Consider the following 20,184-nt stretch of genomic DNA (forward strand, 5'->3'; position numbering starts at 1 on the left):
GATAGATAGATAGATAGATAGATGATATTATGTTGCAAGATCAAATCTGGGTCAGTCACCGGATTCGATCTCGCAACATCATCGTGGGACACGAATATTTCTGTTGCCCATATATTGGGTTGCCTGGGAGAGGAAACGAGGCTATTGCTCCTTCTCAATTCACTCATTGCTTGTTTATTTTTAGAGCGCAGAACTAGGCTTCAAAAGTGAACATTGGGGGTATACATGCTTATGGACCATGGCAATCTCCAAGCCTTCTTGCTGACCATGAAGTGTAATTTTTTTTTTCTGAAGGGGAACTCTTTGCATGTTTTTACAGATAATAAACCACAGAGAATGGCTTCACAAAAGATTATGGAAAGTTAGTAGAGATGATAGAAGGTATCATTACGCTTTGTGCTGATGTGGTTGTGAAAGAGTTATAGTTAAGTTTTGATGTAATAGCTCATATTATTGGTTTATGAGAATATGGAATGTGTTGGGATTCTAAAAAATTTGGAAGCATTTTTTTATTAGTTTATAATATATAATACAAAAGTACAAAAGAAAATAGGAGAGGAAAAAGGGAAAAGAAAAGTGTGGGGCAAGGGGAAAAAAGAAAGAAAAGAGGTTGACTTCCTAATCTCTTTGGTGCAGTAGAATAAGATAGTAATATCAAACCTCATTTTTTTTTACTTTTACATAATAATATTATAAACTAGTCATTTCTATAACAACAAACCTATTAATTGGTAAAACCCAAATCAAATAATACTCTGGTTTCTCTTCAGATCGTACAAATCTTTTGCCTTTCTAAATTTTGGAAGCATTGTGCAGACAGTAAAACACTGAAAAAAAGGCATGTGAGAATGTAACTCTTGCATGTTTTTCACAGCAGCATTTTATAATATCAACTGCCAGAAGATCTGATGGATCACCCTTGCTTTGGAAAGAGAATCATAATACCAAGATGTTTAGCTAGAGAAAATCAGAGAATGAAAAGAAATAGTCATGTGCAAACTAGATATTTCTTTTCTTTAATTGGATTTTTATTGCATAATAAAGCAGTACTTTTTTGCAGACTGAAGAACTTTTGTTTCAAGTTCAGAGTTTTTTTACAAGTTAAACCTATGCAGTCAGAGTTCAGAAAAATGTTTTCCAGAGGTAAGTAGGCACAGGATTATAATCATGCCTCTCCTATCAAATTGGATATTCTGTTTGCTGCTGCTGCTCTTTGGGGCAATGTGTATGTGTGTGAATATGTTTGTGTTGTCATGGCAGCAACTCTATTATTTACTGTCTTTAAAGAGTTTATGTTACTTGCCAGTTTAGTAATCTTTTAATGAGACACAACTGATATTTAAAGGTTAGTTTTCTTATTTTTTTTTAATGTTACAGAAAGCGGAATGAAACTTTTTTTTAAAATACATCAATTTCTAGCTTATCTTACTTGTTTTATTATTTCAGTGGAAGTGAAGAAATCCAAGAAGTTAAATAAATGTTTGAAATTAACCAGAAATACCCATTATATATAGTGTTTCCATAGATTTCAGTCAAGTTACTGCTACTGGTTACAATAATGTATACATTATTGTATACATTATACAATGTATACATTACAATAATGTATACTTATTAATTATATGGTTGAAACAGATGATTAGTGGTTGTTTCCTATCAAAAGACATATGTCCTTCATTTCATAACAGGAAGCATATTTTTAATATTTTTGCATGTCAGTATACGAAAAAAACAAATGAATATGTGCCGCAAATATTAATGTGTAAGAAAAAGAAGAGTATGAATTCTGCCCACGTATTTATCTAGACTGGATCAGAAATCACTGACAAATGTCTTGAAAGAGCTTAATTGAATCTATCAGGCAACTTTCACAGTTTAATAACAGCATTTCTTAAATCTGGTATATAAAATTTAGCATCATTCTTTGTTGTGGTAATAAGAAAAGCATCTGTTAGATTGATGTGAAAAAGTTTGAATAATCTCTATTTGCAATATGCACTTGGTGGCAGTTTTAATGAATAGACTGTAAAATTGGCTGTTTTGAACATGAAGATGAGCTGATGAATGAAAGCTTGCAATCTAAGAGAAATATATCTTCATAACATAACTATATGGATATTAAACCTTGTTTATAAATATTTTAATTTCTTCTTAGATGTTCATCTTTTTTCTAAAAAAAGTAGTCAGCTCTATTTTGCACAGCTTTAAGTATGAATTGATGCTGCTATTTTATATATGGGCACATTTCATTTGCTTTAGTTATTACTTATATTGTTTGATTAAAAATAAATTGTAACCACATCATCAGCCAACTTTCTTAAAAGAAGAATATAAATACTTAACCAAATAATACCAATATCAATCAACAGCTCATTTTACATCTAATAGCTTTATTCATTTATATACTATTTTATTTTTAAGAAATGTATAAGGACACCCAACATAATTTATGATTCTCATCTGTAAAAAAATCAAACATAAACAAAATCAAACAGAAGTAATAGAAAACCGAAATAACCAAGCACACACATACACATGACTGAGGTTGTATATAACAAATACTCACTCTCCTAGCAATTACTATCCTGGTTCAATACAACAGGGAAAAAGTGAGATTTCACAGCTCTACAAAAGACTAATAGGGCAGGATCTGTCCAAATCCTTGGTGGAGTTTGTTCCAAACAGCAGGTGTAGCAACAGAGAAGGCACATCTCCCGCTTGTGGGTGAAGACCTGTATTGGATGTCCTCCCAAGAGAAGACAGCATCTCAACAAAGCAATGGTCACTCAGTGAGTTCTGGGCAACAAAATTGTCTCTGGAGAAGGAGAGATTGAAAGATCATCTACTGGTGTTCTGGACAGCTGCTCCTTACAAACAGACTACAGGAATCAAATTTCTTATGGTTGATCATGCATTTAGTGACTTGGAAGACAAGAAATTACCATTGCACTTAAAACTGCTGTGCAACCGTTATGGACACATGACCCACAAAAGCCTCACTTTCTTAAACACTTTCAGATATAATTTACAACTTAAAGAGTGATCTTCCAACCATCAAAAAAAAGAGTAAAGACACTCAGTGAGTCACCTTCTTTTTGGAATTAAGAAAAGAAAAATAACACTGTTCTAAAGAATTTTGAGTTAAAAGCAAAAAGCTTAACATGTTTATGATTTAAGAAAATTTTAAATGGATAAAGGGGATGGGTAATTTTAGAAAACCAAAGAATGCTTTTTTGTCCTTGACAAAAATGCCTTGGAAAACAACTGCTTCAGTCATCCTCTTGCCAAATTCTTCAAACATTTTCTGCAATAAATCTGGGGTGATGCCTTTATCTGTAAGTTTTTCTGATGAAACTTTTCCTCTTTCTCCTCTTTTGCTGCTTTTCTTGTGATTGCCATCGTTGTTTTTATGGCCCCAAAGTGAACATTTGTCAATTATTAAGGTGAAAATAAATGTATGTTGTGAACAACATGAAGGGACATTCCATCATACTTGTGGATGTGTAAAAAAGCTAAAAATACACAGGATTTGATAAGTTAATATTTAACTGGAGCCAGAACTTTTCCTTTTAGGACTGGTGGATACACAATTAGAAAAGAGTCATGGAAGATTACTTCATGGAGTACTGGTATATATGGGCATACCAAGATATAATTATTTTTCACTTGTGCCTCTGCATTCTAGATTAGTTGCAGCTTCCAAGTAATCTTTAAGGGCGGGCACATGTAGAATACATTTCAGATTAGGAGGTGATTGGTGGCAAAAGAAAAACCCCATCTATAGAGATCAGGTTGAGTGTTCTGTGTTCCTCTGATTTTCTTTCTCTCATTCAAAGATAACTACATTTTCTTTTCTTCAGGATTTCTCAAAGATAATATTTCTTAGCAATTCCTTCCACATTTTATGCAAATTTACATATATTTTTAAATTGGTGAAGATGGGCATCCCCCTGACCCTACTTCTATCAGTCGCAAGCTTCAATCCTGCCTCTTCAGCCTGCTGTTCACAATTTCCAGTTGAAACACTTCCTTTTGGAGAACTCTGATCCAAAAATAATAATTCTGCCTTTTCCTGATGCTTGACAGCAGTTTTTTTTTTTTAATTTCCTAACTGGTGTAAGTGATTCTTCAGTCTTTTACTTTGGACATACTGTATATAAAGCCTTTTTATTTTCCTTTCTGATGAAACAGAACAATGGGAAGAACTCATCTAAAGGGAGTCAGCAATCTGCCTGTTGTCTGTCAGCCTGATAATTTACCAAACATAGAACACAATAGAACTAAATTTGGTATGTTGGAGAAGCTGGCAAGAGAGAGAGCGAGTGAGCAAGAGAGAGGGGGGGAGAGAGAGAGGGAGGGAGAGAGAGATATCAAGTTTAAAAAATGGGCTAGATTCAACTGGATGCTGTGAGAAAAAAAATAAATAATGCATTGGTGCATTATCTGAGAGGAACACTTGGCTGTCTCAAAATATCGTTGAGTTTCCAGACAAAGTCTCGTCCTTCCTTATCATGTGACTCAGACTAGATGGTATGCAGCCTATCATGTGCTTTTTGGTGTACGCATTTATTATGCAAAAACACAGAGACACAGCACAAGGGAAGAGCAGAAATATATACAGCCACAGCCACACCACTTATGTAGCTTCCCTGATTAGACGATCTCATACAACATACACAATATGGCTTTAAAAAATTAATTGCTGCAGGCAAAATTGTTATCCTTACAGTTTACAATTAAGTAAGTTGCTATTATACTCTGGCCTTGTATTTGGTAGGCTGATTGGGTTTCTGAGTCTTGTCTATAAAATTATTTATTTAGTTCCAACATCCAGTTTGCTTTATTCTGTTTCCTGGTCTTTGGAAGTCTTTTTTCATACTCATCTTGAGCAACTTCTTTGATTTTAATGTTACAGAGGGCTAACAAAGATAGTTAAGAGAGAGTGTTCCTTAGTTCTGTTCTATATGGTTATAATCAATTTGGGAATATGCTGTATATATATTGCACTGGGTTGTTTCATGTCACTGCATGGGCAGTCAGATCTAACTGTCTAGATCTTCAAATAAAATCAATTTAGAGTATTTTATTAATAGGTAAGCATTTTGCAAAGTGTTCATTATTATAAATGGCCTTTGAGAAGTGCTTATGGACCCGGAGAAGATAAGTACAACCACTTAAACTGATTTTATCTCTCAAAATAATCAGTTTGGCTCTGTGGAATGTTTAAAGACATATTGGGCAAGCCAGATATTAGACAAATATCATATATGAGACAACACTGTTTTATTTTTGCAGGATAGATAGAAAACTGGTTAATATTCAAGAATACTTAATTACAAATAGTACCTATTTATCATCCTTTTCTTTGCTAAAATGGGAAGGGGGCAATAAAGGTAGTCTTCGACTTACAATCGCAATGGAGCCCAAAATTTCTGTTGTTAAGTGAGACATTTGTTAAGTGAGTCTTGTCCCATTTTATGACTTTTCTTGCCACAGTTGTTAAATGAATCACACTGCAGTTGATAAGTTAGTAATCCAGTTGTTAAGTGAATCTGCTTTCCCCATTGACTTGGCTTGTCAGAAGGTCACAAAAGTTAATCACATGACCTTGTGACACAGCAATGGTCATAACTATGAACCAATTACCAAGCATCTGAATTTTGATCACATAATTATGGGAATGCTGCAAAAGTTGTAATTCTGAAAAAACGTTCATAGGTCACTTTTTTCAGTGCTGTTTTAACTTTGAATGGTCACTAAATGAACTGTTGTAAGTTGAGGACTATATTTATGCATACAAAGCTTCTTATACATGTTTATGCATATATAAAGTTTATACAATAGTTTAATCATATTTGTATTAGATTTCTCCATAAGTGTTCAATGTATGCAGCTCATTCATAAATCCAAAGTAACATAAAGTACCCTATTTCCAAACAGCACATACTAGCATGCCACTTGCTTTGGAAAAGGTTTATTGACAAGTAGTGAGCAGTCTAATACAAAGGCAGGCATACTCAGCGAGGATCAAAGAGAGTGAGGCTTGCTGGTTTACTCCAGGTTCAGAGAAGCAAATATATTACATCACAGCCTAAGAATCAAATACAAGTTGATTAGTCAGCCAGTTCATGTGAATGGCTAAGAGTCTTGAATCAGAGCAAGAAGCAAATATATGAGAAAGCAGATCCAAGGTTGTAGAGCAGACATGTCAAATTCGCAACGTCATGTGACGTTGCTCAACATATCGCAACGGTTTTGCCATTGCCGGCAATGGGGTGGGCGCGGCTTCTGGATGACACATCCAGCCCGTGGGCAGCAGTTTGACACCTCTGTTGTAGAGTTTTTTTTCCAGTGACAGACCATTTGCTAGTGGCTGCTGTTTAATAGGCCAGATGCAGGTGTGGTTTGCATTACAGGCTTTGGCCTGCTGGCTTCTTGAGGTTGCCAAGCAGAGTGCCTCTGCTCCTCAGAGCTACTGGTGTATGCTGGGACTAGGTGCTCTGCCAAGATTTGAGCCCCTCATCACCTGATTATTATTGAGGTTCTTCTGAGTCAGCCCCAGATGGCTGATTGTCTGCCAAATCTTCAGGCTGGCAGTTTCGTGGATCTATTTACTGGATCTAGCTCTTCAGGCTAAATCTCTAACTGTCATGCCCTAGGACACAAATTTTGACTCTGGAGAAGCTGGTCCAGTTCAACCCGTAGAATGCCAGCTAGAGAATTGAACCCATAGAATGAACCTATAGAGACACCAAGCCAGGAATCATCTCAGGTTGACCAAACACAGGCACCAGCAGAACAGTGGACTTGATGGGTAAAGCTGAGAGCAGAGCAAAGATACTCAATGTGAGTCTTTTCCAAGGAAGGGAGTAACTATCTTAACTAAAGATAGTTGTCTCCAACCTGATTTATGATGGAGCTCTGACCATATTTCCCATAATTTGACCCATTGGAAACAATTGTCTGCTCTTTTGCTCTGGTGTGTGAATTTTTGTAAATTCTGCATGTGTAAAAATCCTGAAACTTTGGCCAGATTTGGCCTGAAACAGAGCCTGATTTGGCTATATGAACTTCCAACATATTTTTTTTATTTCTCTTCTCTGTGTTCTGGGTGAGTGAAACTGCCCATATAAACTTCCTTTCCCAGGGATCCTGGATTTACATTAGATTCCTTGTCTACTGCTTCTTATTCAGCCTTGAGTAAATTGCTTCTTTTCACCTAGTAATTGTATGTGAGAGTTTGAAACCTGAAACAGGACATTGACTCTGAGGAATCTAAACCCACATCAGGCCTTCAAGGTACTGGCCATAAACATATCTTTTCAACATTGAAGATAGATTTCATAGGAAGAGCATAGAGAATCCATTTCGGTTGTCTTGATTGATATATAATTTAAAAAAATTGTTTGAAAACCTTAGTGTCAAATTAATAATGTCTTTTTCCCAATATTAGGATATCACAAACAAATTTTTAATGAAGCATTATTCTTATTGTGTCTCCAAAAATACAATGATTTATTCAGTTTTATTCAGTACAGTTCTCTTCTGAAGTGAATGCAGTCTGACTTGATTAGTATCAGAGCATCGGTTTCTTTATTCCATTGAAGGGAGACCTGAAATATTTTCTTGATCCTAAAGCAGAGAAAGAGAAACGTGAATCCACTAGCACTGCAACCATCTCTCTGGATTTGCTTATTGCAGCTTCTCCAGATTCATTGCAGCATTTTTAGGGCTGAGGCAATATCCAAGGAGCTCTGGTTAATAAAAAGGGGGTGACTTTACCTCTATGAAGCATCTAATGGGCAGGACAAGAAGTAACGGATGGAACCTGATAAAGGAAAGACCCAAGCTAGAACTAAGGAAAAATTTCCTGACAATGAGGACAATTAATCCGTGGGAATGGTGCAAACTCTAGAAGTTGTGGGTGCTCCATCACTGGAGGTTTTCAAAAGACAAACATTTGTCTGGAATGGTAGAGGGTTTCCTGTTTGAGCAGAAGGTTGGACTAGAAGACCTCGAAGGTTCCTTCCAAACCTACCACCATTCTATGTTCATTACCTTTTAATAGAAAAGCAAATAGTCAAAAATATTTTTTGTTTAGTACATCATAGTTGTAGTTCTATTTAAATATTTTGATAGAGACATTAAGACAGTTTTCCATTGTTCAGATAAAATCGGGATCTCTATTTTATTTTATTCCATTTAAATTTGCATTAAAAGGTTGACCAATTGAAAAGTATTTTTAAAGACTAACTGTGGGCTTTTTTGTGTCATAAAATTTGGCAATAATTTTTCTTACTCTACATGTAATGGTAGAGTAATGAGAGTGATCCTCAGTCAGGGCAAACTTTTACATCCAGACCCTCAGTGGCTACAACTAGCCGCTTGGCACTTGAGCGGCAAAGTTTAGCCATGCAATCCTACTCTCCCAGGGTGATATCGATCATTCAAGCATCAAGGCGCCCTTCGACAAACAGGATATACGACGCTACATGGAAAGGGTTCTGCAGGTGGTGCTCAATACATCACTTAGATCCACTCTTGGTGAATATTCCGAATATCTTAGACTACCTGTTAGAAGGACTAAATAAAGGCCTATCAGTCAACACCATTCGTAGACAGGTAGCGGCCCTCTCAACGGTGCTTTCCTGTGACAATTCAACTTCCCTGTCACAACATCCAGCGATTAGCGCCTTTCTAAAAGGAGCAGTAAATACCAGACCTCCTGTTATACATAGGTATCCTTCTTGGAACTTACCTGAGGTTCTATAAGCCTTTACATCAGCCCCATTCGAGCCTCTCAACTCATGCTCTCTCCACCATCTATCCTTAAAGGTAGCCTTTCTAGTTGCTATCACTTCAGCTAGAAGAATCTCAGAGTTAGCAGCATTATCAGTCAGGAAAGATCTATGCACTTTCTTCAGGGACAAGGTGGTCCTTAGACCGGACCCTGCGTTCATCCCAAAGGTAAACAGCATCTTCCACAGATCTCAGGAACTAATTCTTCCCAATTTCTGTCCAAATCCCAAACACAGGCTAGAACATCGATGGCACAAACTAGACGTGCGTAGAGCTCTGTGTTACTACGTAAAGTGCACTTTGTCTTTCCGTAAGTCGGAAGCTCTATTTGTTTCCTTCCAGCCATCGACTATGGGGAAGAAAGTTTCATCTTCAACTATAGGTAGATGGATTAGAGCTTGTATAGCCCAAGCCTATGTCTCTCAGGCAATTCTCGTGCCCCCACATGTGACAGCTCACTCAACACGCAGTGCGGCCACATCGGCAGCGTGGTCCACACAAGCCTCGGTGGAAGAGATTTGTAAGGCCACAACTTGGTCTTCTCCCTCCGTGTTCGTTAAACATTACCGTTTAGACTCTTTTGCGGCAGCGGATGCTGCCTTTGGTAGAAGAGTGCTACAGCAGGTTGTCTCTGCTCAGGATCCAGTGGCCTAGACACTCCCTCCCAGGGGGACATGAGGGCTTTGGTATGTCCCATCCGGTGGATTCTACAGCCATCCTGCTGGAGAAGGGGCGTTGTCTTACCTGAATGCCTTTTCTCAGCAGGATGATGTAGAATCCACACACCCCCATATAGATGGTCTAGGCAGGTGTCTAACAAGGAGCTATTACATAGAATTCAACAAACAACTCTCGTCTCAGTCAAAACTGGAGTCACGCCCAAAGGAGAGGTGTGGCCAAAGTTTTGACCTAGTCTGTCGGGCGGGAAGGCTGTCATGGAACCCATCCGGTGGATTCTACATCATCCTGCTGAGAAAAGGCGTTCAGGTAAGACAACGCCCCTTTCCTGTCCTTTCTGTGGTGGCTTGTGAAGATGCGTATTCTTTGTGTGTTGTTCTAATTCACAAAGGCAAATTATTGTCTATGCCTTGGGTGTACAACTTTTTGGCTTGCTTGGGCTGCATTGAGTGAATAGGAATTTTCTTGGGATGCATATAAAATATATAAAAATGGCGTATAGAACATTTGAGAAGCACATGTGTTAGTTTCTTAATTTCAAAGTCTGAGCAACTATGTGAACATTTTTGGTAAGGAATACCATTTCATCTCCTCAGTACCATTGAGAGGAAAATATCCAGATGCACCAATATGAAACCCTTCCTGTGGACAAGGCTAATAAGTGTACACATATTTGGGAATTGTAAAAAAAGTATGTGAACTCATTGTAGCCAAGATAACCAAAGCGCTGGTTCTTTTTGTGAGTCAAGATCTAAAATTTTTCTGCTTGAGCTCTCTCATGATTTTCTGCAAGTCTTGTATGAATATAAATTGGGGGGAGGGGGGAAATGAACTTACAATGAGCCAGGTCATCCATTATTTGTTTCTTCCAAGAAACTGGTGTCTGTGCATCAGAACTCCCAAATTTGTTGAAATCGGTACTTAAACTGGCAGAGTCATAATCAAACCTCGTCTGACAGACAGCCAGATTTTAGTTAGAGAAGTACATTAACAACAGAATGTGGAACATGGAATACAGGTTTCTAAAATTTAGATTATACAGCTTCTAATGCACAGATGTCCTTGTAAGTGCAACATTACACGCCATACAGCAAAACACTTAGCACTTTGGCTTTAAAAAATTTAATTGCTGCAGGCAAGTAATTGTTATCCTTACAGGTTGCAGCTATGAAAGCTGTTATTGTACACTTGCCTTGGATTTGATAGGCTAATTGGTTTTTTTCCTACTTCCCATTTCTTTTGAGTTGACATTTTCTCTTTAGTATTTTAAAGACAGTTGAAAAATTTTACTGCTAGCTCAGGCAGATGGCACTACTTCAAACGTCTCTGCTCCTGCTTATAAGTCTGTTTAATGTGAATGCTTTTTTATTGTTATGGTGATATCATTTTTATCAGATGAAATCTATATAAAATACATTGATTAGTCCTAGAATTGCCATAAGACTTATTGCTGGTTTTATTGTTATTTGTAATTTTATATTTTGCAGTACTTTGGTTATTACATTCGCAGATAAATATCAATCAAATATATCAGTCAGGTGATAATATAAAAATAGAAAAAGAGAAAAAAGAAGCAGGTCAAATTCTTCTCACTCCTTTAGTCTTTCATGTGACTTTGTTTTCTTACCAGCATCCTCTATGTAACAGAAACATCTGTTTCCATTAGTCCACCCTCATGTGCAATTTATGCACTTTCTTTTAAACTAACTTTTCTATTAAGTTATCGTCATTCTCACAAGTGAAGAAGTCTGGGCATAGCAGTCTCAAATAATCTGGGGGGCAGCAGGCCAGAGGCAGCAGCTTCATGGCCTTTCCAACATCTTTAATGTTTGCAGAGCTGCTTAAGGGATGGACTGTTCCATATAAGAAATCTGAATTTAAGCCATCTTTAAGGCAATAGTTTTTAGAAAAACTTCAGAAAGTTTATATGAATAAAATATCAATGAATGCCTTTGGATGCTACCACAAGCTATTTACAGAAAAGGTGGGATACAAATTATGTGTAAGGAATTCATCTTTATGCATGTTGGCTTTCCCCCATTTTTCTTTCACATTCCAATTTCTTTCCTTCCTTTCCTGAAACTATTTTATTACACATATCATCATATGTAATTATGTGTATTAGTTCATATAATTAACAGGTTTCCCAGCTTTGTATTCAGAGATAATATAAATATTGAAATGTTCTGTTTTACTTAAAATAGCTTTACTGGGCCTGTGCTATCTATGATAAACACAGATTTAATGATCATTGATTAATTTTACAATAACTATTTACTTTGTTCTATTTCTTTTAGGAAAAACAGTTGAATTAGATAGCTGCTAATACAACAATCTTTTAAAAATTGAACTGTCAACAATGGGTACCCTTGATACTTGTTAGTAAAATGTTCAATTATACTAGATAAGAGAATACTAAAACTGTTGTATTTTAAAAATTGCATATTTTTATGTTGTTTAGGATCTAGATTTCTCATCACATCCACGGGAGCCTTGTATATTATAGATGTACAGAATGAAGATGGATTGTATAATTACCGATGTATCACTCGGCACAGATACACTGGGGAAACACGTCAGAGCAACAGTGCTAGACTTTTTGTATCAGGTATGCAATGGACATTTTCTAAAAAAACCCCACCACTTTTATATATTAAGAATACATTTTCTGTGCACTGCTTTAATTTGTAGATGGATATGCTTAGTATATTTTGTGATACACATTATTTGTGTATGTAATTTGTATTACATTATTTGTAAAACATGCCAGACACTAGGGGCAGAATAACAAACCACGGGTCTTTAGATTTCATCAGTCTCTATTTCTTATCACTCTCAGTCAGCAGAGTTAACAGTCAAGGCTGCTGTACCCAAAATGCATTGTGAAAGGATACAGGTTTCGCTAGACCAGGGGTGTCAAACTGCCAGCTCACGGGCCGGATGCGTCATGCCGAAACCGCGCCCACCCCATTGCCGGCAATGGAAAAAAAAAGTTGTGATACATCGCGACACATCACACGATGTTGCGAGTTTGACACCCCTGGGCTAGATTATCCTTCTCAAATCTGATAACCCCCACAACACCTTGAAATGCACTTGGAACCCTAGTGGGAGCCAGGGCAATTTTGAATTGGTATCCCATGGGTGAATCTTGATGTACCCATTCTAGACCAATTAAAGGTTCTGAATGCTTTTCAAGAACAGCCCTTTGAAAAGCACAATGCAGTAATCCAAATGGAAAGGAACTAAGGCATGAGTGATTATAAGCAAAGCCTTTCAACCCCGGAATAGGCACAACTGGCACACAAAATGAATTTATACAAAAACCTCCATACTGTAAGGGAGCTCTATATATAATATCACCAGGATATTATTGACTTTATGGCAGAAATTCATCACTGATATTTCCCCAGTATTTTCATTTGATTATTAAGAGAGCAAAACAAGAGGAAAACCTATAGCACTTCTGTGATAATATTTTTCTGGCTATTACCTTCTACACCTGAGCAGAGACAATCCAATCCTCTGATCTAGCATAGCTATTTTAAAAAAATAATAGAACAGATACAATCAACTCTAGAAAATCAGTGATAACTTATTTAATGGATATCTGTAGTACGGGATGAAAATTAGTAGAAATTTTACAAGCGCTCATTTTATCAAGCTTATTCATATTTTAATTCTTTACAGTGGGTAGATGGGGAATGATTGAATAGAAATGTTGTGGTCCTGCTTCTTCTCCTCCAATGCACTGGCACTAACTAAATATTGATTAAAATCAATATTCATTATTCTGATGGCTTCCAAGTGAGCTAGCCAACATGGAATTTGAGAGTTACAGTGCCAATACACCTGGAGGGCACCAGATTAAAAAAAAATGGATTTCCTATATGTTCATGTAGATCAATCAGTTAATTCTATTGGACATCTAAAATGTAACTACTCTGCTTTCCAGACCCAGCAAACTCGGCTCCATCTATTCTGGATGGGTTTGAACATCGTAAAGCCATGGCAGGACAGCAAGTGGAGCTGCCTTGCAAAGCATCTGGACACCCAGCACCAAAATATCGCTGGCTGAAGGACAATGTTCCCTGGGAACCTGATAGCCGGTTCCGACCAATGGTGACAGGCCTTCTGATAGAAAATACGCGTCCATCAGATTCAGGCAACTATGTGTGTGAAGTCTGGAACAGTTATGGTACAGCTGAAGTGATAGGCCGTTTGCATGTAAAACGTGAGTGTCTTCAGATTATTAGAATGCAATCATAATTCTCTTTAATGGAGTCACACCTGAAAGCATATGCTGCACTTGTGTGGGCTCCCTGAATGACCAAGAACTTTCTTTAGCTTCCTTGTTCTGAATTGTGTGGAGAACCTATATAGCAGACGCTCAGGGCAAACATTTGCCTTCTAGTATTAAAGACAGTCTCTACATAGCCCTCTTATAATATTTTTCATAAAGTATTTCAAATAGTTTATAAGAGCCTTTTAATTAGTTGCCTTCACTATGCAAAACTTCTGTGCTCATATAACACCACCTACACTTTGTTATAAACAAGCATTTGCCTATATAAAGAAAACAACTACTTTCATTATCTCCATTTCCAAACAGGAATATGGGGTTTGTGATAGATAGTATGTTTGTTTCAGGCAGAGATTCATAGACCTTGCTAGCTCATTAAGAAGGCACAAAGGTTTGAATGTTAAAATTATCCTTGCATGATCTGCACATGAGTAAGATTATTAATATTTGCTTCTTTTAAAATATGTGATTTCTCTCAACTATAGTATCTAAAACCAGCCCCTAGATATCTGGTAAAAAAACTAACTCAAGAAGAACCGCCGAGCATGCTCAAAATAAAACCATGATTATACTCCACACAAGAGTATATTTCTTCATATGACTAATAATATAAGCAAAAAGGAGAAGATTCTACAAACTAAAAATAGAGCAGCCATTTTCTGGGCTGTATCTTAATGCTCCATTGGCGATAGGAGTTAGTTTTATTTGGTGCAGTGTGATTCTGTCTGGTTATCTTTATTAGGTTTTAGCTTAAATTCCATGAACTCTCCTAGACAGGAGAGATGGCAACTCAAAGTCATTTTTTCTGAATCTGTGGCTGTAAATGTATAGACTTATGTATGCCACGCAGCTTGTTTTCCTTGTTATTCTCAATAATGTTGCTCTAAAATTCATCTGTTGCCGATTTAGCTCACTCATATGGTTAAGACTTGTCATGCTGCCATTTTCCTATAGAAGCCTAATTTAACCTACCATTACATCTTTCTGATGTAGAACATTGCTATTTTTTTTTTAAAAAAAGATTTCTTTCTTTCCTTTATAGCTTGGGTTGGTATTCAGTGAGTTAAACATTACTCTTTTGGTTTGCTCATCAGTGACCAAAATAAAATGACTGAATTTGATGCTTTCTTCCAGAGCCTCTAAAAGCCACCATCAGTCCTCGGAAAGTTAAGAGCAGCGTTGGCAGTCGAGTATCCTTGTCCTGTAGTGTGTCTGGGACAGACGATCATGAACTCTTCTGGTATCGAAATGGAGAAATCATCAATACTGGCAATAATGTGAGAATCATTGGGATCAATCATGAGACTCTTATTATGGACGGCATGTCCAAAAGTGATGGCGGAGCATACCAGTGTTTTGTACGCAAAGATAAGATGTCTGCACAAGACTATGTTCAAGTGGTGCTAGAAGGTCAGTCATTATTTTATGTATGTAAAAAGTTAAAATTAATTCAGGTCTATCCTTTTCACAGTTTTCAAAAGACATCTTGAAATAATGTACATATATTTTAATAAAATATAAAATAGTTTTAAAGTATAAATTTCAAAAATATTTATTCAAAACATACAATTGTAGCACTCAGAAGAAAGGCCTTTTAAGAGGTGTCTGAAACATGTCAAAGCTGATATGAGTTGAAATAGTGTCTGGACCGTGGCAGTGCATAGGTTACAGTATCATAGCCTACAGTTTCCTGGAATTCTTATTTCCTTATAAAAGAAACTTCTTTTTCTACATTAAGTTGTGGATGGTTTTTTTTTTTACTTTTTATAAACTTTTTTTAACTGTTCTATAGAGGAATTATTGAGCCTGTCGTCTGTACTTTGATAACTATCTGGTTTGATACAGCAACTACACAGGACAGGTATAGATTCCACCGGATAGTTAGAGCTACAGAAAAAACAATTGCAACCAGCCTGCCTTCCATTGAGGACCTGAATATTGTGCAGGTCAAAAGGAGGGCTGAGGAAATATCTACAGACCTCTCACATTCTGCACATTTCAACTTCTGTCTATTTACCCATGTTGTATGGCTGTAGTATTATTATCTTTCTCATCTTCTCAACTACCCCCTCTTATTGGTATCATACTATGATTATTATTACTCTGTTGCTTTGCATGTACATTGAGAGCTTCAGCACTTGAGACAAATTCCTTGTGTATCTAATCACATGTGGCCAAATAAAGCTATTCTATTCTATTCTATTCTATTCTATTCTATTCTATTCTATTCTATTCTATTCTATTCTATTCTATTCTATTCTATCCCATCCCATCCCATCCCATCCCATCCCATCCCATGTTACAGGGAAACAGAAAGTGCTGTTTTCCTATTTCTTTTCTTTGTTTTGCTTATGGGGTTTCTTATATTACTCTGCAGCTCTCTTGCCTTGTCGTGTATCATGAGGAATTCCGTTTATATTGTCAGGGAGTTTGCAGGCTGCTGGATCAAACCAGTGAAAGATAAGACACTTGTATGTGTCCACCTTGTAATTAAGGTTAAATGACAGAAGCCTTCATTCTATCCAATTTATTAAAATGTGTTTGGGTTTATGTTTGTTTGTTTTTGCTTTTTCCTCTCATTTGAAAAAGTGAAGTGAACTGATTACATTTTGACTGATCATGTCTTGGGAATAAACAGTAGTTCAACTAGTTAAGGTAATACTACCTGCCAAGGATGAAGTCTGGATAAGGGGTTTTGATCATCATTTTAAAAATGATGATCCAATTATATTATTTTGTGTTTTGTTTTAAATAGTCAGATAAACTTTCAAGGTAGAATGGATGGATAGTTGAGAAAATGACCAAATGAAAAAAAAGTTGCTGATTTATTTATTTCAAATTAGTTTTATACCCAAGATCTTTAATGGGGAATGACAGATAGACCAAAACAGTCTCTTGCAGATTCTCAGTAGCTTGGTGCCAGCTCCCTAATACAAGAAATCACAATTCAGCAATTATATAATGATAGAAAGAATTACTGTCTTTGCTGATTATAACCATATTCTATATGTGAATGGCAGTGTAGTATGGAATAGATTGACAGAGTGCTGTAAAATATTAGTGCCAATATGATAAGCCAACAATGAGGTCAGAACCAACCAAATTTCTTTTCTCTAGATATTGTGGTTGCCTTCTTCTACTATTCCCTATTCAATTATATCTTGAAAAGAAAACCATCATCTTCCTAGCATTATTCCTGCAGGTACCCCTTTTCAAAACAGCTGTTGTCTTTATGTTCATCTCCAGGTGACTTCTTAGGTGCTGTTCATAATTATTTAGTAGTAAGACCAACAACTATTTATACAGAATTCGACAAATCAGGGTAACAATAATATGACAATTCATTAGTATCTATCCTTCAGAAACAAATTCTTGAATGCTATTTGTAATGCTTTTGAACAACCACCTTTTGACCCTATTAATAAATGTGTCCACTGCGTAAGAAGAAAAAAGTCCACTCATGCTCTGCACCTTTCATCCCAGGCATTATTTGAAACCATCGCAATCACCGAAAATTGCTGACACCATCTTCCCCCTAATAATCATGTGAAGAAAATAACAAATTTGTTTAGTGCTAATGAGGCTATAGTGCAAACACGGCATGAAAACTAATTTCAGAATAGTCACAGAAAAGAGAGGAGATTACCTGTGTGGACCTAGTTGCCTTGGCAACCATCTCCCATGACTAAGAAAGCCTTAAAGAGCATATTGATAATCTTTAATGATGTTGAGAGAGTGCGGGTTATCAGAGTACAACAGCAGGGGAGATTTCTAAGACATAGGTCTCCCTGGGAAAATAATGTCTGCTTTCATCTGCAAAAAGCCTGTCACTTGTGTGTGTGTGTGTGTGTGTATGTATGTGTATATATATATATATATATATATATATATATATATATATATATATATATATATATATATATGTATATGTAATATATGGAGAGCAAAGGAGCAGACTGAGCACATTCTCTGATTTATTAGCTGTGTGTTAATTTCCCTTCAGGATAAAAAGCCTGTAGTGGTTTGTCTTCTGGGAAATGACAGTGCTAATGCATAGGGAAAGGATGGGAAGGGTTTGAGAAGAGGTGGAAGTCTCAGGCATGCAGCCCTTTTGGTAAACATTTCCTCACTTATTCAGATAAGATTAAAAACTGGGAGTGCTACAGAAAAATAATTAATGGTTTGCTACAGAGTACTGAATGCCCCAGCTGACATCTTTATAGGTTTCATGCAGAAAATATTAGAATTCTGGAATCCCTTGTGAATCATGCTGCAATATAGAAGGGAAACTGTCACCGGCTTTCCCACCCTTGCCTGGATGTTCATTAAATGGCACTTACAGTTGAAAAACATTTCAGTGTGGCAAGATCTCTATGCCTGCTCTTAAACCAAGACAAAAAAAAAAAGAAAGAAAGAAAGTTATAAGCACTTCCAATGATCCAGTCATTATTGCAGACCTGAGCTTGCAAAGAGTTTCATGCAAGGAGTGTGTATAAAACACACCTTAAACCTGTTATATATGTTGTGACTGTTCTTCTGTATTATACTTTTGATAGAATTAAACTGCAATTCCCATTGGAGCAAAATGGTACAGTATTTTGAGAGCATTAGCTATTAGCAGTAGTAATAATAATGGTAGTAGTGTTAATTTTAGTGATCCCCACAGAAATTTTAATGTATGAATCTGTCCTAATTCATTGTAATTATGGTTACAGTGAAAACCAAGCTTAGCCCATGTGCAATTATTAATAAGGTCCTTTTTGTAGATTGTGAGCGATATTTGGCATGAGCTTTATGCATTCTCGGCCCTGGATTATTTTTAAATCTCCCTAAGTATTGTGCTACCTAAAAGAGATAATATGAAATTATTCATTTATTAATTCCTTGTTAACATTATAATGCAAAGTTTCTGAAATACTTTTTTTTAAAATTTGAAAATATTTTTCCACAATAAGCCAAGAATCAAAATAGAGCAGGTCTTCTAGTACAGCCCCTTGCTCAAGTAAGAGAACCCTATATCATTTCAGACAAGTGGTTCTCCAGTCTCTTCTTAAAAACCTTGAGTGATGAAGCACCCACAACGTCTGAAGGCAAGCTGTTCCACTGGTTAATAATTCTTACTATTAGAAAGTTTCTCCTTAATTCCGGGTTGCTTCGCTCCTTGGTTAGTTTCCATCTATTGTTTCTTGTCTTGCCTTCTGGTGATTTGGAAAATAAATTGACCCTCTCCTCCTTATGGCATTCTCTCAAATATTGGAATACTGCTATCATGTCCCTCCTAGTCTTTCTTTTCTCTAGACTGGCCATTCCCAAATCCTGCAACTGTTCTTCAAATGTTTTAGTCTCCAGGCCTTTAATCATTTTAATTGCTCTTCTTTGCACTTTTTCCCCAAGTCTCAACATCTTTTTAGTAATTTGATGACCAAAAATGGTTACAGTATTCCAGATGTGGCCTTACTATGGTTTTATAAAGCAGTACTAATACTTCATGCGATTTTGATTCTATGCGTCTGTTTATACAACCAAGGATTGTATTCGCTTTTTTGGCTGCTGCCGCACACTGCTGACTCATGTTTAAGTGATTGTCCACTAGGACTCCAAGGTCCTTCTCGCAGTTACTGTACTTGTACCTTTGGTTTTTTCCTGCCCACATTAAATATCATTTTGTTGGATAGGGCCCATCGTTCAAGTCTGTCAAGATCTTTTTTGGATTCTGAGTTTGTCTTCTGGAGTGTTGGCTATTCCTGCCAGCTTAGTGTCATCTATTCCCTCATCTAAGTCATTTATGAAGATATTAAAGAGTACCGGGCCTAAGACAGAACCTTGTGGTATCCCACTGCTTACCAGTGTAGTACCATTAAGGACTACTTATTGAATACAGTTTGTCAGCCAGTTACAAATCCATATGGTGGTGATGTTGTCTATCCCACATTTTTCTATCTTACCAAGAAGTAGGTTGTGATCTACTTTATCAAACACCTTGCTGAAGTCTAAATATACTATGTCCACAGAATTTTACTGCTTTAATTTAGTCACTTTGTCGAAGAATGAAATAAGATTGGTTTGACATGTTTTTAACAAACCCATGCTGGCTACTAGTTATAACTTTATTTGTTTCTAGATGTTCACAGATCTGTACACAAAGTGTTGCCTCCTTTCTAAAACACTGATCGGCATGGTGGTATAAATAGCAGTGCAAACAGAATTTTAGCATTGCAAATAGAATTTGTTCATATCTCATAATAATCTTTTACCCCTAAAGAATATGTGGCTATAACTATCATGAAAAAAGGAATCATGAGCTGGTCAACATGAGTTTTATTCTTTTGTTTGGAATGTTGCAGGAGGGGAAAATATCAAAGGTTTCTTTAAAATAACTAAACCAGTCCTAATTCCTAAATGCT

General features: G+C 36.5%; 1 protein-coding gene across 3 annotated transcripts in view; it reads left to right on the forward strand.

The window, feature by feature from the left end:
- Positions 1 to 20,184, forward strand: part of DSCAM (DS cell adhesion molecule) — a 351,016-nt gene that overhangs the window by 162,031 nt on the left and 168,801 nt on the right. For all 3 annotated transcript variants that reach the window (XR_005559860.1, XM_039369292.1, XM_039369305.1), the window contains exons 4-6: positions 11,939 to 12,085; positions 13,433 to 13,711; positions 14,915 to 15,190. Coding sequence is in view for 2 of the 3 variants with exons in the window: in XM_039369292.1 (XP_039225226.1) it covers positions 11,939 to 12,085; positions 13,433 to 13,711; positions 14,915 to 15,190 (702 nt within the window). In the remaining variant the exon portion in view is untranslated. The remainder of the gene's footprint in view (positions 1 to 11,938; positions 12,086 to 13,432; positions 13,712 to 14,914; positions 15,191 to 20,184) is intronic.

The sequence above is a fragment of the Crotalus tigris genome, unplaced genomic scaffold (genome assembly GCF_016545835.1).
Source record: "Crotalus tigris isolate CLP2741 ecotype Arizona unplaced genomic scaffold, ASM1654583v1 scf7180000017601.7605149639:7615979, whole genome shotgun sequence".
Taxonomy (NCBI): Eukaryota; Metazoa; Chordata; class Lepidosauria; order Squamata; family Viperidae; genus Crotalus; species Crotalus tigris.